Here is a 24,797-nt window from a genome sequence, read left to right as displayed (position 1 = left end):
TAAGCAAACAACAATAAAAGCGATAATCACAGTCCTTACAGCGAAAGGAAAATACTTCTGTGAAATATTTATCCATGTCTAGCGGTCTAGTCGATCAGAGCGCGCATAAGACTGGGACTAGAGGCAGGATAGAATTCCCGCAATGAGACCACTTTAAACATTGAAGTCATGCAATGTAGTTTGAGATGTATAACTGATCAATCTCACAAAGCTTAAAGCAATGTTAAATACCTTACATCAAGTATATTTAATTAATTAAAGAATTTTTACACCACTCTTGTTTTCAAGGTCTAGCCCCCCCTGGACGTGCTCTGGTTTCTTCCCTCCCGGAATATTAAGAGGTGCTTGAAACGTCCTAAGGGTCGATTTCCGCAGTCGTGTTTGCAATCCGAATTTCACGCACGTAGAAACTCCAATCAATGTACGCTGATACAGGATGACGATTTGAAGTGAATATTATGCTATTAGCAATAATATTTATACGAAAATACAATATTTCGACCCTCGACCTTTCTTTCGAGCATCACTTCAAAGCCTCGACTCTCGACAAAACTCTAAACTTCGTAAACGTCATAAAACCCGTTTCATAGTTCAACCAACACGATTTGTTTACTTAAAAGCAACAGAATTACAGAAAACGTCGTAAAATCAATCAAGACGGTGTCTTTTGACAGATAATGACGTCATATGCACACAAGGAATGTGTAAAAGTAGGATACAGTCCGTAATGTAAACCAAAACTTTGTTTACAGTTTGAATCACTATACTTCCTAGTTCCTAGCTTGTTTAAACTTGTTTCTACGATGTTTTCCCAACAGCGTCATATGTCTGATTGGCTGTCGAAAGTTCGGAAAGTTCGTTTGTGCCTGTCACTCTATATTTGTGGTTATTGTAACTATCGTAATTGGTCCAATAATTGTCGAACATCGTCCTCTCTTATAAACGGAAAAGTCACGTCATATTCTCGTACCCAGGGCCTTTAGGCAGCGCTGGACAGTAATAAAAGCTCTGGAAAAGCTCTCTGTGAAATGTCAAAACTTTAGAGTCTTCCCACGTGCTATTTTTTATGACAACCTTACATGTAAATGACAATAATACACGTTATTTATTTTGCAAGAAAAGATTTTTGAAAAGCTTAGTACGAATTTCTTTCTGTCGCTGATATTTTGTTAAAAATTTCCAAATCGATAATCAAAGTGTACCAGAACTTAATCTTTTTAAAACATGGAGAATTTAGAATATTCACCATTGGAAAACTGTATAAATGAGCAAATCCACTTATTGAACGTTTTAAATTTGATTGTGCTTCGTGTTTGCTGTTTGTGATGGCCAGCAACAGTCAGTTTATTTTTTATCCCAGACATGTGATTTGGTTTGATTGTATTTGGAAGAAGTGTACTTCATCGCTGTCTAATAAATCTACGTTGTCTGAATGTTTATTTTTGAATAACAATTTTTTACCCGGACATGTGGATCGGGGAACTTGTAGATTACTGATTTCAAAATTGTGTCACTCAAAGCATATTTTATTATTTCTACGTTGCATGAATGTTTATTAAGTATGATATCTCAAAAAACAGAAAGCATTTTACTTTAAAACTATACTAACAACCCCTAGAAAAGCTATTTCAAATTTGTGCATCTTAAGATCCTTAATCTGAGATTCTTAACTTTAATCCTTAATCTAATACTGTTAATTATATATGTAGAGTAACAACTCTAGTTATGCAAACATAGTTCAGTGAACAATTCCAGTTATACAGATAGAATTCGGTTTCCTATGCATTCGATGTCTTACTGTTTTCTGATTGATTGGGCGCGTTTTTATGCCCAGACCGTGTCGACATCGCGCGATCTTCATTGCGCAAATCCTGACCTCGAAACACGACATAAACCTTCTGGCCAAAGAGACCAAACAACGTCACCAAACCAACGATGACGTAGACCCCCGAAATCAGAGTCGCGTGAATGTCGCGGTGACTCGTGTTGAAAAGGAATGGAAAGAAGATCACCCACACTGCGCATGTCACGTACATCGTAACGCCGATGTACTTGGATTCATTGAAATTCTCTGGAAAATCTCTGGTCTTGAAGGCATAAACCGTACACAGGAGCATTAGGATCATCACGAAAGATAAGTTTCCGGCGAAGCCGAACGCATCATCAGTGCACTCCAACACAAGCTCGCTGCTATCGCTATAGTAGATCTCTTCAGCCTTCACTGGTTTGGCCGTCATCCACAACGCCGTGAACAGCAGCTGCACCGTGACAAGACCAAAAGTGATCAAAATTTGCATACCGGGCGTCACCAATGCCGGGCGCGCGATCTTTGATTTCCCGCTCGTGAAAATGCGATATATTCTGTTGACTTTCATGAATAACGGCGCGTAACACATGGCGAGTGCTAGGCCAGTGAACACGTTACGTGTGTAGCAAACAGAATCTGCTGGCTTCGCGATAAACAGAACGGGTACTAGGAAACACATTGCGATTCCAGCCAGCATGACAAAGCAAAGTTCTCTTCCGGTCGCTTTCAGCAAACGATTATCTTTGTGCACGATATACATTATGATAACACCCAATGTTAGCAACAGTGCAATAACGGAGAGGGATATCATTGCTATGGACCATTCATCACTCAAATTTTGATAGATCTGTTTCCGCTTTACCCAGCCGGTTTTGTTGGAGTTTGGTACCCAACCTTCTGGACCATCCTTACAACTATTGTTCACGACGATCTGTAATTTACTGCACGTCTCGCACTTCCAACAACACTTGAAGTCAAATGTGTGTCTTGGCAATTTAGGTTGATCAGAAAGGCAGTTTTCGGAGCAGTACGAAGCAGGTTTTTTACTCTCCCCCTTCAGCCACATTATATTTTTTTTTAGTACGAACTTTGAAATGATTTGACCGTCGACTATCTCCCCGTCCCAGGCCCCCACGCGCACGTATTTTCCAACGCCATCTTGTTTTCTGAAATTCGTGATGTCGTACATGCCACAGACCTCGTAATTCTTGTCAAACTTCACAGTTGTGTTCACCAACGGATCCCAAAATGTTACATTCTTAAGATGTCCCAAAAGCCTTGTGCGGTCAAACCTTGCCATATTCGGGCAAACTCCCGTCTGATTAGGGCAGAGTTCTTTTTGCAGGCTGTCCAAGGCGAAGGCGTAAGCTTTCACTGCATTGATGGCGACCCTTACTGGACTGTAGTCGATGGCGACATTTTTCAGCGACTCGTTGCCATAGCAATTTCTGTCGTACAACCGAGACCACGATCCGCTGTGTCCTGTCAACTTGCACTGGAATCGATTCTCCCAGAATTCGTAAAAGTATCTAAAAATTGATTATTTTGAGTATTGTTAAACTTTTTGCCTTCGTTTATTATATGATACTTTTTTGTCGCTATACTTTTAAGCAGATTTCATGCACATTCAGGTAGATAAACCCGAAACTCCTTCTAGTTAATGTATTTATTACTGCGCATGCACAACAAACCTTTTGTTCTTCAGTGGATAATTTGTCAAATTGTAACTAGAAAACCGATCTTTAAACTTCTGCGGGACTGTTCCTGTTCTGACCGTGATTGTCAAAGCTCCGAGGGCGGCCTCTTCTGCAGTTTTAACGACGTCGGGTCGGTTGCTCCAGCCGTCGCTTCCTATCCACGTGAAATGTCGTGGTGCACGTGAGGAGAACTTCAGCGCAGCCTCTAGCAAACGTCGTGTTACAGTCTGTGTGCCAAAAACCACGATTACCGACACCTTACTTTTCTCAGCTCTTTTGAATACCCTCTTAATCGTGTCCTCGTAGTCAGCTACTGTAGGAAATGAACTAGTGAAACGTTCTTTTATGTCAATACAGATGCCATTTCTTTCAGCAACCTTCCAGAATTCTTCCATGCCTTTTGTCCCATACGTTCCTGGAGAATTAACAGTCGCGACGTAGTTCCAACCGAACTTCTTTATGATGTCAACCATCGCTTGGGCTTGAAACGTGTCCGGGGCAACGACCCTTAGGAAATAGCTGTAGATGTCTTTATTACTTAGGGTTATGCTCGTGGAAGCGTAGCTTATCTGTGGTATTTGAAAAACTCGTAGAAAGTTTGCGACCGTCTCGGAAACCCCGCTACTCAGAGCTCCTATAACCCCAGCAAGTTGGCGATCACTCTCGCGATCCAGAGTAACTTTTATGAATTGCTTTGCTGCGTCATTTGCAACGGTTTTGCTTTGGCACGTGTCTAATATCCGAGCTCCAAGGGTTATATTTTGTAAAATATCTGGGTCATTATTCACTTCCTCGATCGCGAACAGCATCGCCGACATGTACTGATATCCCGGAACCTCGCTGAAATTTCCGCAGGCATTTTCGTTTTCGGTACTTTTCTTGTGAAGTGGAAACAGACCACCTATTATGATGTCACCCGGCACTTCGATGGCACCTGTAAAGGATAAGGGATTAAGAAAGGTCCTGCTTTACGTAATGCCTTTGAGGGTACTAATTCCGCTTGGAGATTAGGAATTACACCTGGGTATGGTGACTGAACTTTGTGGAATCCTTAATTGTTCAAATTCCATTCTATGTCATGGACGGTGGACGGTCGACGCTCGACCGTTTTGTCAGTTTATGCGCATGCGCAAAAAATAAGCGAGTGAAGACTCGTTTGGTTTGTATTTTAATAATGAGAACGTCAGCAATTTAACTGTCGTCCCGTAACTCTTTTGTAAAGGCTTTTCATAAACTTTGTACAAAATAAAATGTGAATGATCAAGATATATAAAGGGTAACAGATAATCAGTATGAAAAGAAAACATGGATAGAGTTCTGTTCAAGGCTAAGAGAAATAAATCATAAGAGCTTCGAACTGCCTGAACTGGTCATTGCGAAGGGTGAAAAAGATCTTGAGACAGGGCTGCTAACATATATCTCGTCAGAGGACTGGTGATTGTCGTCTAGTGTATTATGAGAGCCTTCTTGATAACTGAACTCTCATCAACTCTCAAAAGCCTGCATTATGCATCTTGGACCTTAAGCATCTAGGGCGGGAACACGACGACGACGGCTATCAATACAATGGTTTATGAATAATTGAAGGCCTGTGGCGGGTTTTAGACGTCGTCTTTGTTCTGTTTACAACGGCGAAACGTCGTTTTTTACGTCTTGTGTAGAACCGTTGCATTTCAGGACCCAGCGAGCGCTACCTCGAATTAAGCTCTATCGAATTGTCCCTAAACATAAACACGATGTTTTCAACGTTTTATATCTCACTAAATCGGTACAATTGATAACATACAACAACCACTTTGCCATAACATTGATTTAAAGGAGTATTTCAGTCGCGTTGTCGTCGCGTGTTGCCGTCCTACATGTTAAGGCTTCTAATAAGTAACTCGGCTTGAATTCACGCATACTTATATATCATTGGACAGTGAGAATAGCCTCGATCTACTTTTAATTCCTTTCGATTTCCTAAAGAACTTCGAACTTCGCCTACTTTTTCCGTTTCTCTGTTCGAGAGTGGCTTTTTCGTGACCTCCGACAGAATAACATCGAAAATATACCCGTTGTGTGTCTACAACGCGATTGTTTAGCGGGCATCGTGATGCATTTATGAAGAATGTAAATGGCATTAAATTTCTGGTGATTTTTTTTTGCCATCATTAATCGATCCATTTATTGTTCAGTCACGCATGTTGAAACTTACAATTAAACTGCGAATGCATATGATTAAGTTCAATCGTAATAATAATAAAACAATATTGTATTTTGCGAATAGATTTTGTTTGAAACGCAAAAATGAATTCTTGAATAGTTGAGTTATAGTGAATGACACTAAACTTGCAGGTCAAACAGTAAAAATTGTTCTCACGAAAGATTAAAGCAACTTTAGATCAACTTGATCTCTTTCACTTCCTGGTTCAACTAGCTTTATTTACAACGTAGAAAGCATTTGTTATGTTTAAAATGATACCAAACTGTCGTTACTAGTGCACCCAACCACTATAAGTGAAAAACTATAGGTTAAATATGTAATAAAATGCAAACATACCGTTTTCACTTGTAGTCAGTGTTCCAACAACATTGAGTATTATTAAGATGATGCATTCAAAACTCGCAGATATTTGCCTCGTTGAATGTGAAATCATCATGTTTCCCCGATGCTCGTTCTGCACTGCGGTTTTGCGGTGTTCTCCTTTCGGCTGCTAAAATAACTGGTTGTCTTTGTTTTGATTGCGAATATGAAATGTTTGCACAGTTCCGCCTTAGTGTAATGAATTCAAAATTTTCAGTAAAGTCATTACTTTCGATAGTGACGTAGAGGGGGGGGGAGGGAGAGCGAACTCTTGTACTCTCACAAGAACTGCAAGAGAGCAGAATTACATTGGTTATTTGAACAGAGCAATTGTTAAACAAACAATATTAAAAGCGATAATCACAGTATTTACAGCAAAAGAAAATACTTGTGTGAAATATTTATCTATGTCTAGCGGTCTAGTCGATCAGATCGCGCATAAGACTGGGACTAGAGGCAGGATCGAATTCCAGCCATGACGCCACTTTACACATTGAAGTCATGCAATGTAGTTTGATATGTATAAATCAATCTCGCAAAGTTTAAAGCAATGTTAAATATCTTACACAATGGTTTTCACATCATCCTTGTTTTCAAGGTTCAGGCCCCCCTCGACGTGCTCTGGTTCTTTCCTCCCGGAATATTAAGTCGTCCTTGAAACTTCAAGGATCGATTTCCGTTCGTGTTTGGAATCCGAATTTCAAACACATCAATGTACGCTGCATGATGCTTGCAAAACGAGCAATACGAGCTGAACAGAATTAACAGAATGACGATTTGTGTTTTATCTCGTAGTGATTAATCATCATGATGAGTATTAATTACTGCACGCAACGGCTTTTCAAAGAGAATATTATACTAGTAGCAATAGTATGTGCATCAAAATACGATATTTCGACCCTCGAGTTCAAACCCTCGATCCTCTACAAAACTCCAGACTTGTCTTGTCACGAAACCCTTTTCATAGTCCAACCAACTTGAAAAAGTACAGAAATCGTACTTCAAAAGCAACGGAAAACATCGTGAAATCAAGCAAAACACGGACAATAATAACGTCATATGCGCACAAGGAATGATTAACGTGGGGTAGACTCCGCAATGTAAGCCAAGAATTTTATTTGTTCACATTTTGAATCACTGTATGTCTTAAAATATCAAGAGCAGTCAGAATGTTTCAATAACAAACATGCTAAATTTCAGCAATTTTAATTAAAGTAGCCTACGCATTGTTATGACCAGAACCGATGCATTAAGGCCTTAAGGGGAAGCTTAACATAACATAACTTCTGCCTCCCTTTATGTCTCGGTCTCTCTTGAAGACTCCTCTATCGTTTTAGCCAAAACATATCATTTTCTCTTCTTATTTCACTTATTATTAGATTTCAATATATATTAATAGTAAAAGCAAGCTTGCTAGAAAGACTATTTCACAGTTGGAGATCTGACTAAGGAATCTTGATTGGAATAATTGGCTTTTATTGCATACATAGACTCTTACTCTTCTTTATGTTTGCATAGTTCAGAAGAACAGCATAGTTCTATTTACAGCGAGGTTCGTGGCTCGTGTCTTCGTTTTGCCTTACATGACGTGTCATTCAAATCTGTTTGACCGAACTCTTGTAGCAGCAACACTGTAACAGTTCACTTGTAGTTTAAAAGGCGATCCGACTAAAGGCTAGTTTCCACTCAGGAAAAATTTCGTCTGGATTTTGTCGGTGAGTTCTCGGGCGGAGTTTATACAAAGGAAACTTTCCTGTCCTGTCCGATCCAAAGGAGAATTTTCCTGAGTGGAAACTAGCCTTCACTTTGCACACAGGATTTGTGGCCGTCGCGTTAATATGATGCACTCTATATGAGAACTGGAACAACCTAAAAGCTAAATTGGCTTGACGGCACCAGTTCTTTTATATTGGTTTTCGCCGCGTAGTTTGCAATGAGTGCATGCACAAACAAGCGATGACGCGATTTATAATCATGCATCGAGACGATGAACGAGACACGAGAACACTTTCGAAAATGTTCAGCAGGTATTTGCGTCTTTAGTGTAAAATATGATATATTTACTACAGAATTAGGCTCATGCGAAGTCCATAATGGTGAAAGCATATCTGATATACTTTCTGATGGACCTATACAAAATTTGTGCGCTAGTTAATACTAGATTTACTCGACTTTGAAACTGTTGAAACTTTGTTTTTCTTTTTAACACACGACCCCTTCATAATGGCCGTTCGCGCCACCATTCATCTTTTCCGTCATATCAATGTTCGCGGAGATCTCTCGCTTGTCTTCGGAACGCCTCGGAAGAGATCGCGACGTCATGACCAAATCGTCGGTGCGCAAGTCATGAACGAGGTAAATAATGTAGACTTTTTGCGCAAATAGGCCGAGCAGGGTGACGAGTCCTATCAAGATGCACGCGCCGGATACGAGGTAAACATGAGTCGAGCTGTATTTTGTGTTTAAGTAAAACGGGAAAAAACACGTCCAAGTGGCGCATGTTACGTACATAGTTATTCCGATGTATTTAGATTCGTTGAAGTTCTTCGGGAACGTGCGAGTTTTAAATGCATACGCAGTGCACAAAGCCATCAGCACCATCACATAGCAAAGATTCACGGAGAAGCTTAAGGCGTCGACTTCACATTCCAAAACCAACTCCTCCCGTTCGCTGTAGTACGTTTCCTTCGCCCGCACCGGCTTTGCAACGAACCACAGGGCTGTAAACATGAGCTGGATTGAGACCAGTGCGAGGGTCACCAACAATTGCATTCGCGGTGTTACCAGAGCGGGCCGAGCTACCGAAGACCTGGCGCTAGTGAAAATGCGGTAAATTCTGTTGATTTTCATAAACAGCGGTGCGTAGCACATGGCGAGCGCAAGCCCGATGACCAGGTTCCGCGCATAACACACAGGATCGTTTGGCTTCGCGATGAACATGAACGGTAAGATGAAACACAATGATATTCCAGCGAGGATCACAAAGCAAAGCTCTCTTCCCGAAGCTTTCACAAGACGGTTGTCCTTGTGCTTGAAATAGATTAAAACCGTAAATAAAGTTAAAAAGAGACATACTATGGAGATGAGAATAAAAGCAATTGATGCAGGATCGTTCCATGTTGGGTACAATACTTCGCGTTTGTCAAAGCCAGTGTAGTTTGCATTTGGCTGCCATCCGTCCGGACCAGATACGCACGTGTTGTTCACGTTCACGATCTGTAACTTGCCACACCCCTTGCATTGCCAGCAGCACTTGAACGGCCGTTCTGGCGAAGGCACGCGAATCGAGTTGCGTTCGCATTCACTTGTACAAAAAGATGGCGGTGCCGTTGGCAAACTCCGACGCCACTGTATTTTCTCCGTGTTTAACTCGAGCCGCCCATAAATTTTCCCGCCCTTTTGGTGACCGTTCCAGCCACCCACGCGAGTGAATCTACGAACGTTGTTCTTTTTCTGTACATTTAAAATATCATACATAGCGCTGACTTCTAAATTCTCGTCGAATTCTACAGTCGTTTTCAACGTTGGATCTTGGAATGAGACATTTTTAAGGTGCTCCAAAAGGCGAGGACGTTTAAAATCCTTCATTTCTTTACACATCCCTTCTTGCCCCGGACAAAGTTCTTTTTGAAGGCTGTCCAACGCGTGCGCAAAGGCGTACACTGCGTTAATAACCACGCGGACTGGACTGAATTCAGGGACAGTGTTTGCCAAGGTTTCATTACCGCTGCAGGTTTTATTGAATTTGTTTTTGTTAATTTGACTCTGGCTTCCAGTAAGATGACAATGGAAATGTTCCTCCCAGAATTCGTGAAAACACCTGTGTGTATAATATTTGAAGTTAGTCGAATATAATTTGTATTTGGTGTGGTAAGATGTGGTACGACATGGCGGTATGGTATGGCGTTTTGAGTCGTATGGTATAATAAGCTGTAAAATGGTGTGGTATAGTATGATATGGTGTGATATAGTATGATGTGGTATGGTATGGTATGGTATGGTATGGTATGGTATGGTATGGTATAGTATGGTATAGTATGGTATGATATGGTATGGTATGGTATGGTATGGTATGGTATGGTATGGTATGGTATGGTATGGTATGGTATGGTATGGTATGGTATGGTATGGTATGGTATGGTATGGTATGGTATGCAAAAAGATATTTACTCACCCCATATGTCCTCTGGGATAATTTGTTAAATTGAGGTTCAAGAAATAATCCTTAAACTCCTTCAGCACTTCACCGCGTTGTATCTCAATCTCGAGGAGCCCGAGAGCGGATTCACCAGCCTCAGCGGTGATATCTTCGATGTTGCTCCAACCATCGTTACCAATCCACGTAAACCGCTGTGCATCATCGTACATGCTTGCCGCCTCAAACAACTTCCTTGCATCCGTTTGCGACAGGAACAGCACAACCGTTGACATGTTGGTCTCCCTAGCGCTCTTCAAAAGAGCTTCGATAACATCCCTGTATTCCCGATCGGTCGGAAATGAACTCAGTTGTTTCTCCACGTCAATGCAAATACCTTCTTCCCTGGCAAGTTTCTTAACATTCCGTATGCCGTTTTCACCATATTCACCTGGCGAGTTAACGGTCGAGATGTAGGTCCAGCCGAATTTTTTTATGATATCTATCATCGCCCTAACTTGAAACGAATCAGGTGGCACGGTGCGTAGAAAGTAGCTATAGATATCTTTGTTGCTGAGAACCTCGCTTGTTGAAGCGTAGCTGATTTGAGGTATCTCAAAAACTCGAAGAAAATTTGCCACCACCAAGGAAACTTCGCTAGTAAGTGCGCCCACAACTCCAGCCAACTGTCCACTGTTGTTATCGACCAGGCTTTGCTTGATAAACTCCTTCGCACGATCTGCCGCGATGGTTTTACTGTAGCAGGTGTCGTAGATTTGTGTCCCGAGGGTAATGTTAGGCAGGATACTCTTGTCATGGTTAATTTTATCGATGGCAAACATCATTGCCTCCATATATTGGTAGCCGTTCAGTTCGTTGAATTCCCCGCATTCGTTTTCTGACTTTTTACTTTTTTTGTGTATCGCGAACAAACCGCCAATGATGACGTCGCCTTTCGTTACCATGGCGCCTGAGAAAATGAGAAAAACAAATAAGGGTAATGCTCTTAAGGTCTTTTCATACGATCCAATATTGTTGGATACAATTTACTTATGACGTATGGAACATAAGTATGTTATTGATAAATGAGCAGTACCACATTGGCTTCAATGCATTTGCCGCCCATAAACACAATAAGACAACAGACTATAAAACATCCATCAGAAGTGAAATGGATCCAACAAACTTGGATTGTGTGAACGGACCTTCACATAAAATCACCGCGCATAAACCGGAATAGCTTAATGAGGTTTGTTAAAAATAACTCAAAGAATCTCAAGGCTAATTAGTGGGTAGGCCATCTGGGGTAGCAAACTGACTATAACGGTCTTGAATTAATTGAAGTCATCATGATTACGACATTCAAATTACATAATTTTTTAAGGGAAGAATTGCGTTTTGTTCACTGACCACACGCTCAACAGAACCTTTGTCAACAGAGCCTTTGTCATACAAAATCACGCGAGAGGGTACAAATACGAACTATGACGTCATAAATTTTTTTTCGTCTCCGAAAATTTGAATTTTTGCTGACGTCAACCCACGCCATCGTGGCCAGTATAATCGGATCTTGTCCTTTGCAGAAATGCCAGAATGGCGTGGATCAAAGCTATTCTTATAAGATGGCGCCAGATTGCATATCAATAGCGTTATTTGCTGTGTCATGTAATATATAATAAAGAAAACTTGGAAATTTCTGGGACAGAAATTATTCTTTAACCAACATTTAAGCTCAATTTTCGACATATTCGTGAACGATGCCAAATTGTTTAGGGTGTGCCGTTGTAATGCAATTATGCTTGGTTTATATCCAAGTTGTAAAATTATAAAGTGGTTCAGTATTCAATTCGAGATTCAATTTATTATTGTGTTTTTCCGTTTTATTCTGCCGACGTTTCTATGGTCACAGTTTGACATTTGGCATAGCCATGGCATAGGTAAAATGACTTTTAAAAACTTGGATTCAGTTTTGATTCAGACGAACTTATCAACCATACTTGTGGCTTAGCTAGTCGCATCTGTTAAGGTGAAGCACACTTCATTTCTACGAGAACGGCGTTTTCATGAAAGTCTAAATCTAGAACTATCGGAACTTATATCAACTATACTTTTGGCTTAGCAAGAAGCATTTTTTACCGTGAGGTCAATTTTCTATTCTTAGGAGTAAAGAATTTTCACAAAAGTCTCAATCGAGAACAATCAGATGCCGGAAAATAGCACACTCCGCACTCGGAAAACACGCTGACGACCGGATTGACACAGTGAGAAAATCTTTGCTGCAAAAATTATCATATGTATGCTATTGAATACTGAGGGATTAATTTTAAACCTTTTGGCAAAGGTGCATGGACGTCCTGATGCTTTGGATCTTTGCCATAAAACTAATGCTTTTGTACACAAAACTGCACATGGAATACTTATTCAGACATGCAGTAGTTTGTGATTTTAGACGGTAATTTTATTTCTTCTTCGGTGCTTGTTTAAAAGGTTTCTACGCGTGATGCTATAAAATTATTAAACAAGTCGGCCATATATATATATATTGCATTTTGTAACAGTCCACGAATGGTGCTCGTTATAACGCGAACGACATTCCTGACTTCGATTGCAACAGCGTTCAAAAAGCCTGCCCACGCTAAAATGCTGTTACCATGGGGCATCCATCACGTCTACCTGACGGTATTGTTTCTATGTTTAAATCCTTTTGCCTTGGATACCTATAGTCGCAAAACGACGACGTATTAAAGTAAACTATTCTTGGAAGTCCCTTAAGCTTTCAGCGCCATATTCCTGGCGAAATATATAGGATATCTTTTTAGCCGCGTAATAACAACCTATTGTTTTCATCTCGGTTTAATCGATTCACGATTGCGTCAAGTTGATGGCGCGGTTATATTAGATCCTAAGACATTGCCATTTTTTTATTTTTGCCCGAAGCCCAAGGGGGACGATATGAGCCGTCTTTAATTTTCTTGCTTTTTTCATTAATTACACGAGCAGGCTTGCCGAAAAGTATTGTAAAATACATTTTTATTAAATGTTATCTTTGTTTCAAATATTTCACACAATTAAAGTCCGTGTATGACATAAAAGTCATAATGAATACTGTACACAGTCTTATTTTTCGACTTTATTGCAAACTTTACCGAAAGTGTTTTACACTTTGAAATAACGGCATATTGTGACACCTGTATACTGTCACTAAAACCTTTTAGTTTATATCAGCACGTTTTATTACTCTTTCATTTACACAGCTGATGCGTTTCACGATGAATTTACATAAAATACATTTCCTTCAAAGGCAATACAACTCGGTAATCGGTAATATAAGTTTAGAACATTGCAAATTGGAATTTCTTTCATGTCAAACGCCCTCGCTGATGTTACCATAATTACGCTTTAACAGTTCCGGTAAACATTCGTGCAGAATAGTCGAACAATAAATTCACAGCTAAATTAGACGGATATTTCTTGACAAAACGTTCCAGCCAATTTACAACAAGACTATATATTAGCTTGTGTTTCGTGACATTTAATTACATAGTTTGGTAGACGGCCTACCTTTGTGGGAAATTAAATATATATAGCTAGTCAGCGAGTTATACATTATTAATATCATTGATAATACATATTTGCTAGTGTAGCTAGTATTTTATTACCTCACGCTTTGATATCATAAATGAAACGATTATTTAGAATTCTTAGCCGTGTTTCTGTTGAAAAAACCGGTAGTAAATCGGTTGCTACCGAGAATGACCCGATGTGAATATGTCCAGAAGCAGAATAACATCGAGTGGAAAATTTGTGGAATTGAAAAAGAAACATTCTCTATATTTCGCGCGTTTGATTCGGTGTAACTTTTAGTATTGCGCTTCAACCTTAAGTCATTATGCATGCCCTATAGAATTATAGCAAAGATTACTTGATATTTCTATATTTTACTCTCAAAGTCGGCGACAAAACGCGACTTAGAGTCTATATTCGGTTTTGAAATCATCCCGATTGCTGATATTCGAATTCGTTTCTCCGAAAAATACCAGAGAACTTTGTGACAAATGCGACAGATTATATCAATGCATGTTTATAACACATAATTAATTAACAGTTGCAATACGTTTGTAGTCAAAATCGTCGTCCGCAATTACAAACCTTTTGCGTTCACAAGATTTGAAGGTCCATAAGAGAGGATCATCAACAAAGTGAAACCACATAACATTTTTTTCATCTTGTCTTATCTGAGTGATCTCGCACATGTAAAATGGTTGGTGAACTCTTCCTTAAGCTCTCCACGTTATGCCTTTCGACCTACAAAGGCAAATTCTGTGTTCTCGCCGAACCCTGTTTAATATTTATATGTCTTTTATGTCACAGCGCTATCAACATTTCCGGATTCGATATTACCCATTTAATTCGTTGAAGTAATTTTGCGCTGTGAAAGAGGTTGTTGTCTAAAGTGATTGTTGCATCACTCTAGCTTTGTCATTCAAAAAGAACCAATCCTTTTGTCTCGCGACACGCGGTCCGATCACGCTATCTTGAACACAATGTCAGGACGCCATGGTGAGTGTAAATTACCCGCGAGAATCCTTCACGAGTTATTTACTTACGCCATACGACAACATGTAACCACTTAAAAATACTGGTCCTTGACAGCACGCGCTGCTTCGCGACGTGACGACAGATATATACGTGCATACATCGCTAATTTGGCTCGATAAATCTTACTCCTTTGTATAGAAATCCCATAGTTCACATACTAACGATAACTTTAACGACCAGCCGACAACAAAGAAACGGAAATTTTTGACAACCCATGCAGAGACGTTATATAGTCCTATATAACAATGCTGATATGCATTTGGCGAGAGGTAAATAGTTGATATATTTTAACAAGCTCTATCAGGGCAATTACGTCGGCAGCTGCTCCGTACATGGTTACTCTCATATTGGGTGAGCCAACCAAAATCAACACTCGTTTTTGGAGGACTTTGCCAAGGGCTCGCATAAGTTTTCCGTCTTATATTGCGTTAAAATGCTACAAGCCTATAGCAAAAACTACTTTGGGGTATGACGAGTTTGCGCAAACTTGCGTGCGATTGTTGTTATGTGACCGAATGCATCATCATAGCCTGGAGTACTTGTATCAATATATGGTTGTCGACTGATAAATATGTTGTCGTGACGTCACTTACGAGACTCAGTCGTTTATCCAGTGTGATATAGAATTGATCTACAGTTTTTACTTTACGCGAGGTCCAACAGTCTCCAGCTTTATGGGACATCGGGTATAGTTTTCTCAAAAACCTCAGGTGAAACAGCATTAGAGCCAAAAGCCAATATGTCCCTATAAAAGTTCTGAAGGTCGAACAATCAGTGGATTAGGTCTTACAACCAAACCACTGTACAAGTACATAATACTCAGAAGCACTATGGAACAACAAAAGAGCTATCTCAACATATATTCGGGTCTTTTCAAGAAACATTACGGAACTATCTAAGCACATTTGGACATACACAACAGCAACATCACGGACGAAAGTCTCGTACGAATTTCATCGTTCATTTTTCAGTCTTTGTTTTACTATCCTGAGCTTGGAAAAAGTTCAATACGGTTATCAATCTGTTGACATGCATGCAGTGTCAACAGAAAGATTACTGATCCAGTGGGCACTTATGACAGAGCGGTGTTATTCACAAACGGATCGGCAATGTATCTATCTCGTAGGAGAATATAGAATCATTTTCAAAAATTGACCGCTTTTAATTAAAACAGACAAGTTCCGTCATTGACAAGTACCTTCGTTTCACAATAGATTAATGGCACAAAAACAGGATGTTTCAAATATATTGCAAACTCTTTTGAAGTCAGATTATAAGATACCCACGATAGTGCGTTATCATAGTTCTGACCTTAATTGCACTTTGTGTGGTTAATTAATAAAAATTAAAACGTATTTTGAATTTCATAAAAGCCTGCCTTGTTGGAAGGAGTTGAAATGCTTTTTGTATTATTTACTTATGCAAATTTTTGTGGTCACTACAACTTTTCCAGCACTTCCATGGAAACTGCCGTTTCCAGCACTTCCAAATGTTAAGGTTCCAGCAAGGCTGATTTTCACTCCGTGCAGAATGTTTTCATATTGACAGCCATATTGGAGTGACCGCGTAGAGACCTGCCACGAAGTCGTAATAGTCGAAAGTTCGGGAAAACGTCAGTCTGGATCGGCAGCCATATTGAAAAGTCGAGATGATCGAAAGTTCAGGAAGACTTCCCCCAGACGTTTTCGTGCCCTTTTTAAAAAGTTTTCATATTGGTGGCCATATTGAATTTGACCGCGCAGAGACCAGCTTTTTTTGCAGTTTACAACACTGTGATGCTGAGCAAGGCTACAATTTTTCTTTCTTGTCCAACTTTATTACAAAAAGAAGAAATTAACCGATTTATTAACGTAGAAATATCCTATATCATAAAATATCAGTGTTCATTTGCCGGCATATACATGCAGTATTATAAGTTTTTGCCAATTTGTGTTTGAATTGCACTATAGTGGCCTATGACTCAACCCCTCGTGATTCCAATTGCTACGCAACACTTTTGTTTAGATAAATATTATGCAGGAAAGAATTGCAAAAATAGTAAAGTCAATAAACAAATTGAATAAGAATCCAGCACTTATAGCACCTAATGCGTTGAATAACCTTGCAAACGTGACAACCGTAAGTGAAGGAGAAGTGTAGTACAGGTTTTAGTGTCAACCATTTTGTGCGAGCTGTCATTTCAAGGTAAACCGTGACGCGTGGTGACCTGTAACGTTTGCACACCTTAAAAAGCCCAAGCTAAATTCAACTCAGTTTAATCCTAAAAACAAGCAGGCTGCAGGTCGTCATGACAACATCCGCTCAGCTGTGATTATAAAAGCACCTGCACAACCTAAAGCCCGGCGCACACTGGAGGAATCAGCTGAGCTGAGCGTCACTCAGAATATGAAAAGAACACACGCGCATTCGCTCAAAAAGCTCAGCTAACAGTCACGAGTGATGCTCAGCTCAGCTGTTTCCTCAGTGAGCGCCGGGCTTAAACTCAGCGGCCAAACTTAGCAGTTCGCTCAACAGTGGACTTAACAAAATGTCGTCTTGTATAAACGTTTTGAACTTAATTTGAAAAATCCACAAATCAAATTTCAACCAAATCTGACCTCGTGCTTCAAAATATCATACTTTACGCTGTAACAAAAACCGCCGGTTTACCCGTTAAAAAACGCTCTAAAAAGCTTCAAAAGCATGGGAACGTGTCTTTTAAATTAACTTTTAATCAAGTTTTACAAGGCAACCAAAATTTTTGGATTTAGCACTTAGCAGTTTCAATACGTCTTAAACATGCGTATAACTTACAAAACGCTCAACGTCCATGACATAATGCCAGACCGTCCGAAGGACACTAAGTGTGTCAAAAACACGCGTATTATAATGCCTGAACGGACGACTTCAATTTCGCATTTGTATTCCCGGATGTAATGTCCGGTCGGAATTATTACCCTCGCCAAGTGGCTTAGCCCCGGGGATGATGCAGTTACTGACTGTATATGATCTGTTATACAATATGATTGGCTGAGCTACTCACAGTATACCAACTCATATACCAGTAATACAGCACATTGATTCTAATCTTTCTTCTAAAACTTTCACCTCTGTTCATTTTTGATTATATAATTTAATTTAGTTTGAACAGGAATCCACAAAAGGTTTTCATTTTATTTTAAACTGTTCGTCTTCAGGCTACAATTTGTAAAAAACTAGTTTTTAGCATTAATTTCAGATTTTCACAGCTAGCTCCATTTAAACCTAGCTGCGGTTGTGTACATGCAGACATTAAAAACTGAATTTAAAACGTATACACATTACCAATTTTATAGATATGAACTTTCCTCTTTAAAACAACACTTCCACAGCGGTGCTCGTATTGAAAATTTAGCCCAATACAGTTAGAAATTCCAATGGTAAACTTGTGCTATTAAAATATAGTTGCGTGGGCTTGCTTTGCCACCCACGTTTATGTTATTGATGAAAGAAAGACTCTTTATATCAAAACCACGGCAACATGACTATAGCCTGTCGCCATTCATTTGAAGGAAAATGTCGATTTTAATGTGTCGCGTAAATTTGAACAACATTGCTATTGCTTGGGTATGATGAGGCGCTATAAACTTTCCCACCAAATGAACTGACGCCGCCACCTTAAGTATCGAAAATATACATTTAATCAATTATCAATGATGAGCAACATAAGTTTTGTTAAAAATTAACCACTATGCTGTGAAATCATTGAGCGGAGTGGTTAACTTTGTCACAGATTCCAAAAAACAAATTTCAAGGCTCATTTTGATCAGGCTGTCAAAATACAGCTTCTGTAACCCCACGCTGACGTCATCACACATTTAGGGATTCTAAGTCGGCGTACCTAACCAATATCAGAAAACCAATAAGATATATGGACAGTCTGTAACTCCGTAACAGGATTTTGAATCTTTCAACATTGAACACTTTAAATGAAACGACGAAATACTGTTGCATGCCGTTGCCTTTTAAGTAAATTCTTTGAATACCTCCTACCTAAGATAATACTATAATAACATAAAATTTGCATAGCATAACTAAATCGTCAGGCTGGCTACGCCACTGATAAACATTTCTCATACACCTTCGTTACTCGTTAACTACTTGACACTTGTTGACGTTATCTTTCTCAGAATAAGTTGAAAGGCTATTCTCACAACTCAGCTTTTAGCTTCGTATGAAAGCAGATTGCAATTCTATTTCTAGCCGAGGTCATGCTGGCTTGATTGATCACATGAGTTGAAGGAATGCATTTTTTACCGTTTAAATTCAATAACACGCTGTCACAAAATTTCACTATGCTCACTTAACAAACATGTCTGAAGTGGTAACAGGTTTGCTGAAGCTAGCGGGCAGCGTACTTCGCACTTCGGCCGCTAAGAAACTACAAGATGGTGATCTTACGGACGAGAAGGTTAGGAAAACCATTATTAAACAATTGGACACAATCGAATTTAAACTGGACGGTTCGAACCGAAAAGAACTTTGTGCGAGCGAAAGCAGTCTACGCCAAGGAATAGAACATCTGATCATGTCTTTAGACGAGGCTGTCGAGAGTGAAAGCTCGCCTGCATCTGAATTACAGGAATACCTGGATCAACCGCAAGATACATTTACAACCGACGCTGGGGCAACTTCGAATGAAGCTAAACCAACTCGAACTTCTGCCAGTTACGCACTTTCATATGCTGAAGCCGTTCAAAAATTAAACGTTGTGTCAAATAAACGATTGGAGTCGGCTAAAAAGCATCTCGAGGAGACAGAAAAGACGGCGAGACTAGCTTTTCATAACGCAGCTTTGAGCACGGAAGATAGAATCTTAGCGAGTGAAATACGCATCACAAGTGCAATCCTTAAACTGCTAGACGACCCTGAACTTGTGGTCAAGGACTGCTTCCTGTATCTTAAAGAATTACATGATATGCCAGCAATTAAAGAAATATTTTCTGTGGAAAATAAACTTGGAACGACATCACGGCTCAAATCAAATTTCCACAAAGAATCCCGGGCTAAAATTGTGGAGAGAGTAACTATCATGAATTTGATCGTGGCTGGATTCATCTCGAAGTTTACAGAGCAAAGAATGGCTGTGCTGGATTGGCCGATGATCGAATGTGGAACTCGTTGTGTACACCCAATTCATAGTGGTTGTTATTTAACAAGACTGTGCCTAAAACTGGATGTATTTCCCCCCTGGGACATTGAAAACAATGACCTTGATGATAATGAAGCTCTCTTTTTCACACATGTACTAAAAAGAAGAGCCCGAAATCGCGTCTGTTACGAGCGTAATAGCCTTGGTTCTCAAATAATACTCGACAAAACAACTGGTAAACTGCAACCGTATTGTCGTACTTACTCAAGACGTGAACACAAAGATCACAACCCAAAGCGTATCATTGATGTTGCTGTCCATGAAGATGGCACTGCGTACGTTCTATGGTTTGATGGAACTTATGATGGTAATTACATGTTATCAAGCTACTATGCAGATAGCTTTTATAATTTTCCTCTAAACTTTTTCCTTTTTAATGTTGATACTGCAATCGCTGTGACCAAATGCAAATATATATTGGTTTGTCAGCGTTCTCTTGAACAAGGAGAAGTCTTCAGTATCAGTGAATGTGATGATTTTGGAGAATTGAAACACAGCTTTGCCTTCAACAAAAGTTTATTGAACAAAACCATTTACGACTTACAGTTTGTGTCTGTTTCTTGTGACGATGAAGTGATAGTTGCAACAAAAACGGATAATATGTATTTAAAGAATTCATATGTTGTCCCCATCTTCACCGAACAAGGAGAGTTGCAAAGGACTGTTAAATTTCGTCCTATTGAGCAAGCTGAGTGTTCCTGGAGAATAACTTACAACAAAGTTAGCAAGAGTTTCATTGTTTTCGGCACTGGGAGAGTTAGCGATTTATTTTTACAATATTTTTCTGATCGAACTGGTGAACTGCAACGTTCGTATGTACTCAGTAACAATAACATGCCGAAAGAATTCAATTATCGTGGAGTTGAACCTGTTTGCCATCCTAATGGTGCACTTGCTTGGGTGAAGTCTACTATTCATTATCACAAGTTCGATACACGATATTTACACGACAGTGATTCCGACTAGCCGCAACTGAATTTACATCGTGTCATCATAAGAAATTGTTATAAGTGCATGCGTTATATATTGTATACTACGTAATTTAATACAATTCAAGGAAAACCGAGACTTTTCTGTAAAATCGCAAAACAATTCGCATCCGAAAAATATCCCTGTGAAAACTTGTAGTGATGAGATAAAGAACATATAAAAAAAAAAGTTTCGTATTGGTAATTTCAGAATTTCTGAATCGTATTAGAAGAATGGCTTTGCTTTTTGTGGCAGGTTTTAAAAATTCCAATGACAATGTATAGGAATTAAACGTGTGGTTTTGAAACATTACGTAAGGGTGTTCCATACTATAGTATTAGCAAAACATGTTATTGTGGTGAAAGACTCTTTATGACCACGCAGCTATTTCACGTAAAAATACAATAAGTTATAGTAAATAAGGGCGTCCACAGACTAGGGATTTAGTTGTCGATAACTTTTAGTTATCGACAACTAAATAAGTCTGATCGATAAAGGATTTCACACACTGGCGCTCAAATACTGATTTAGCAACCGAAATAGCGCGGAGATTAAAAGTAGTCGACAACTAAAACAAAAGTTTTCACACACTAGAAAAACGCCAAAAAATGAGGCCGTCGACGACAACTACGCAGTTTCCCTTTTATCGAAAAGGGAAACTGCTTAGTTGTCGACAACTAAGAATTTAAAGTTTAGTTGCCGACAACTTGCGCGACAGACTACGTTTTATAGTTGTCGATAACTTTTAGTTGTCGACAACTAAATCCCTAGTCTGTGGAGGCCATAAGTTTTAGTAGCCGAAGTTACAAGATTTCAAACCAGTAATTTCAAGTTATTGTGGTTATTCTTAGCATATATATATTCAATTATGATACCGAGTACCCAAATGTTGTATTTTGTCCAAATGTGTGCGTTCATTATTGTTGACGCAGGGGGAGAATGAAAATGTCTTCCTAACAATCCACGATTACTAAATCTTCGGAACCTCCCCCTTAATCGCACCATAAAATCTCCAATGTCCCCCGAACTAATGACTACCAATAACCCTTTCCATGCACATTAGGAAGTATATATATATATATATATATATATATATATATATATATATATATATATATATATATATATATATATATATACAGTGTATTCAACAATATCTAAATTCGAAAGTCAATTAGGAAAGAGATAAATTCTGAACCACACTACAATGCACGGTAAATTTTACTCCAAAGGTTTAGATCATAAGGGTGGATTTCCACTTACAGAGAAATAGTTTGCTAGCGAAGAATTTGGGAGAATTTGCATATTTTCTTTAGAATTTTAACAGCATAAATAAATTAGTTCAACTTGACTGTTCTCGTTCCAAAAGAAAATATGCAAATATTTCGCTAGCGAACTACTTCTCTGTAAGTGGAAACAACTGGGATCAGGCGTTAGCTGAAATACGTACGTATATAAACATTCAACTATAGGCACTAGGTTGACTGGTTGACCGAAACAGCTTTCGTACAGGCTGATCTCCCGACATGTCTAACAAAACTGCAATCTAGTTCCTTCGGTATTACAGCATTACGGCATTATACGCAGCCGTTGGAACAAACCCAAACACTAACATCATGTTTCAGGCAGCAATGTATTTTTGTTTTAATTGTGGTGTCACACCCTCAGACTCCCCGGTCTCCACACCTCTAGTAACTCTCACGTACACAGGCTACGGAGGCGACACAATATCGCCTGAAGTTAGATGTGGCCAAAGCGCATAGTTTCATCGTCGTTTAGTCAACAAGTACGATCGTACTATTGGACCAGGAACTGGTGAAGTATAGATTCAATCTTTCTCTCCAGGATGAAATTTCAAATATCTATGAACCTAGGCAATCGTACGAACGGTTATGTTAAAATTATCGCTTTTCTACATTTTCTCATCTGCTTTCAAACAAAGACACTTAAAATGTCCGAGTTGCACATCTATGTCCTAATCTATGCCACTGTAGCTGGCGAGAAGCTAGCGTTGCGTGCATCGTGCCACTGTCATTATAGTCGTTTTTTATGTACAGTGTATATGTGTGCTGGGCAAAGCCTAAACAAATAAATAAAAAATAAGTAATGCCCTAGAGAGAAACGCATTTAACGCAATGGTCCCACAGTCATGAATATATATTGTGTACAAAACAAAGGAAATACACGACCTTCTGGCTTGAACTCATAGTATATGAATATTAATAATATTAAAATTTGCCTTCCCCCACAATCTGACATGGCTTGCAAATCTTCTGAAGAATATAAGCACAAACAATTTAACTCCGTAAGTCGATAGAGAATAACGTTTAAGATAGTTGTGTGAAGTTTTATCACGATCTGGTGCGAAATGACGGAGCCTTAGCTATTTGAACTTGCTTCAGTTATGCATACTAATATTGAATATAATCTATACGGATTACTACGCTACAATTTGAGTTGCTTCTAAATTTCTTTAAATGAGTTGCTTCTAAATTTCTTTAAAATAAAAAAAATCAAAATTATAACTCCGTCAATCGATGGGGAGTATCGCTAAGGATAGTTGTACGAAGTTTAATTGCGATCTGATGCGAATTGACGGAGCCTTAGGCTTTTTTAAAGAGCGTCACCCCCTAACAACAACAACAACAACAACAACAACAACAACAACAACAACAAGATTAGCCGCGTGTGGGGACCAGTTCCTGGTCCAAAAACCAACACGACTGAAAGTCCGGTGTGTCGAGTTGAAAGACTGTGAAACTCTCGCTCGCGCAGGATTGCAATTTATTTACCTGACTTAAACTTAAAATTAAAATTAATAAAATTATGTGTTTAAACACCGTAGCATATCAATCTACATACAGAAAATAAACCTATATTCACAAGGTTATAGTGATCATGGGTCTGACTCGTATGTGAATCGCTATGATAATAATTCATGTGAGTTTTATAGAAAGTTGTTTAAAAAACCAATCACAGCTTCAGAAGGAAGTTTTGCATCCTAACACGTGGCTCGTGAGAGTAGACTTCAGTGAAAAAATATTTCATTTAAGGTGGCTCTAAATTGAAAACGATGTTGTGACGTAAATATCCGGGGCATCTATTGAAAAAAATTTGCAGCTTATCTAAAACCTTGGCTTAAACAAAAATTGGAAGACCATATTTTGCAGCAAAATGACTGAAACTTCTCATAATTGTAATGCCAATAGTTTTTCGTTTTGGCAAAATCGACCTGCTATTGTTACCTCTACCTTTAATCAAAATATTTCTCGACTGTAATAACCTCGACAACTCGTGATCACGCGGGCTACTTAAGCATCCTATTGTCTTTTAGAGTCGAGCCAATCTCACATGCCACGACCTCAATATTGCTAAGAATTGATGAATAACACCAGGCAGTAAAATCATTTTCACAAGATTTCATTAATATATAGTCTCTACTCTCTATTATATTTTCTACCAATTCTGTCGCCGGAGAAAGAAACTCTAACAAAGATTTTCGAAAATTTGACAAAAATTGATCTCCTTATATGCTCAAATCAATAATATCAAAACAATTCTTGTGTTGAAAGAATCATTGTTCGGTGGGTTAATGAAAGGGCTAAGAGTTCGCAGGAGAAATAATTGGATATACTGAGTGTATGTATACTCGGCCGTATGATGACTGACTCTCGGATTATCAAAATCAAACCTGCTTGAGGGAGTGCAAAATATACTGTGACTGTGTTAGATTAGCGTATAATGGATGACAGTAGGCGGGAAAGTTCGTGAGTTTTACCTCTTCTTATTAACCAGTATTGCTTCTTTGGCAAACCTCTTTTAGGCTGTTTGAGTGAGCGACTTTTTCTCATAAT

The 24,797-nt window shown here is 39.1% G+C and overlaps 2 protein-coding genes across 2 annotated transcripts; both read right to left on the bottom strand.

The window, feature by feature from the left end:
* Nucleotides 1-1,544: 1,544 nt before the first annotated feature.
* On the bottom strand, nucleotides 1,545-6,505 carry LOC114516325 (metabotropic glutamate receptor 8-like). Its single transcript, XM_028535764.1, has 3 exons — nucleotides 6,047-6,505; nucleotides 3,499-4,438; nucleotides 1,545-3,336 (listed from the first exon to the last, which is right to left on the bottom strand). The coding sequence occupies exons 1-3, from the start codon at nucleotides 6,144-6,146 to the stop codon at nucleotides 1,779-1,781; spliced, it is 2,598 nt and encodes an 865-aa protein (XP_028391565.1). The 5' UTR covers nucleotides 6,147-6,505; the 3' UTR covers nucleotides 1,545-1,778.
* Nucleotides 6,506-7,284: 779 nt separating this feature from the next.
* Nucleotides 7,285-14,829, bottom strand: LOC114516104 (metabotropic glutamate receptor 7-like). Its single transcript, XM_028535480.1, has 3 exons — nucleotides 14,355-14,829; nucleotides 10,245-11,175; nucleotides 7,285-9,890 (listed from the first exon to the last, which is right to left on the bottom strand). Exons 1-3 carry the CDS (start codon nucleotides 14,428-14,430, stop codon nucleotides 8,273-8,275), a joined length of 2,625 nt encoding a protein of 874 aa, XP_028391281.1. The 5' UTR covers nucleotides 14,431-14,829; the 3' UTR covers nucleotides 7,285-8,272.
* Nucleotides 14,830-24,797: the final 9,968 nt, after the last annotated feature.

This window comes from Dendronephthya gigantea, unplaced genomic scaffold (genome assembly GCF_004324835.1).
Source record: "Dendronephthya gigantea isolate DGI-Jeju-01 unplaced genomic scaffold, DenGig_1.0 000005F, whole genome shotgun sequence".
NCBI lineage: Eukaryota > Metazoa > Cnidaria > Anthozoa > Malacalcyonacea > Nephtheidae > Dendronephthya > Dendronephthya gigantea.
Note: the sequence above shows the minus strand (reverse complement) of the source record. Positions and strands in the feature narration are given on the sequence as shown.

Coding starts and splice junctions, on each gene's coding strand:
- LOC114516104 (XM_028535480.1), bottom strand. CDS start 14,430: ATGAAAAAAATGTTATGTGGTTTCACTTTGTTGATGATCCTCTCTTAT. Junction 11,176..14,354: donor AAATCTTGTGAACGCAAAAG/GTTTGTAATTGC, acceptor TCATTTTCTCAG/GCGCCATGGTAACGAAAGGC. Junction 9,891..10,244: donor TATCCCAGAGGACATATGGG/GTGAGTAAATAT, acceptor TTATACACACAG/GTGTTTTCACGAATTCTGGG.
- LOC114516325 (XM_028535764.1), bottom strand. CDS start 6,146: ATGATGATTTCACATTCAACGAGGCAAATATCTGCGAGTTTTGAATGC. Junction 4,439..6,046: donor ACTGACTACAAGTGAAAACG/GTATGTTTGCAT, acceptor TATCCTTTACAG/GTGCCATCGAAGTGCCGGGT. Junction 3,337..3,498: donor TATCCACTGAAGAACAAAAG/GTTTGTTGTGCA, acceptor ATCAATTTTTAG/ATACTTTTACGAATTCTGGG.